The sequence below is a fragment of the Malurus melanocephalus genome, unplaced genomic scaffold (genome assembly GCF_030028575.1).
Source record: "Malurus melanocephalus ecotype Western Australia unplaced genomic scaffold, MMel_1.1 scaffold_1642, whole genome shotgun sequence".
Taxonomy (NCBI): domain Eukaryota; kingdom Metazoa; phylum Chordata; class Aves; order Passeriformes; family Maluridae; genus Malurus; species Malurus melanocephalus.
In genome coordinates, this window is record NW_026624874.1 from 24,044 (window position 1) to 25,021 (window position 978).

The following is a 978-nucleotide window of genomic DNA, read 5'->3' on the forward strand; positions in this document are numbered from 1 at the left end:
AACTGGGTATATATGAAAGCTGAGGTGTCTCAAGGACTGAGAGAGGGGGTGAAGAGGAAGAGCTAGTAAAAGAGACAAAAGCTAATATGTCATTATTGGACATTTCATGAAGCTCTTCTCAAACACAAAAGATGCTTTGTTGAATTTCTGAAGTTCCTGTGTATTCATGGGTATGTGCTCCTCTCACTCCCACTGAAGTGTTCATTTATCCTTCAGTATTTGACAGTCCAGATGAGATTCATCCTGACCAGATGCCACATAAAGAGAAATGGTAAAGTTCCAATCCAATAATGGAATAGTTCATACATCGTATCTTCAGTATTTGAAGCAGGTAATTTTGATAATTTCCATACATATTCTGTTCCCACCTCATATTTCTCAACGTCTCCAACTTCGAGATAGGGGAATTCTTCAAGATCTTCATCAMTYGCACTGCTTTCACTACCCGGTGTTTTCTTTTGAGATACAGCTATCAGGTCAGTTAAGATTTGGCGTAGCCAGTTTGTGCCTGAAAGAAGGAAAATGCTTGTAAATCTTTTGAAATAAACAGAAATGGATTTGTCAGGGCAGTGAAGAGGTGGTCATACTACCAGGTGAGTTACTTGGATTCCTTTCATGTGGTACAATCACAGCTGACTGTCTGGGCAATCATTGCTCAGGGTCCTACCGTGGCTCCTCATAAGAATATATTCCTCCAGCCTGAATGGTTCAGTACACCATAAATTAACTTGCACATTGTAAACTAATTAACAAAGGAGAAGAACCACTAAGATTCAACCAGGAAAACCTGCATTCATCTAATAAATTTTACTGTGACAAATATAAGGGASACTGGGGCGGCAAACCTGTATTGTGAACTCAAAGTATTCTGTGTTTTCAGGCGTGCTGGATTATTTTAGGAAGAAAGATGGGTCACAGTACACAGTACATGGGAGCAGAACTAGAACTGATAATTGTGCTCTATGCTCATTTTCTTTA

General features: G+C 39.4%; 1 protein-coding gene across 1 annotated transcript in view; it reads right to left on the reverse strand.

Moving 5' to 3' along the window:
* LOC130587216 (sulfotransferase 6B1-like) overlaps nt 1-508 on the reverse strand; it is a gene marked incomplete at its 5' end in the record, with an annotated part of 4,421 nt that extends 3,913 nt beyond the window's left edge. The window contains one exon of the mRNA XM_057388180.1: nt 369-508. Within this exon, the coding sequence (XP_057244163.1) occupies nt 369-508 (140 nt within the window). The remainder of the gene's footprint in view (nt 1-368) is intronic.
* Nucleotides 509-978: the final 470 nt, after the last annotated feature.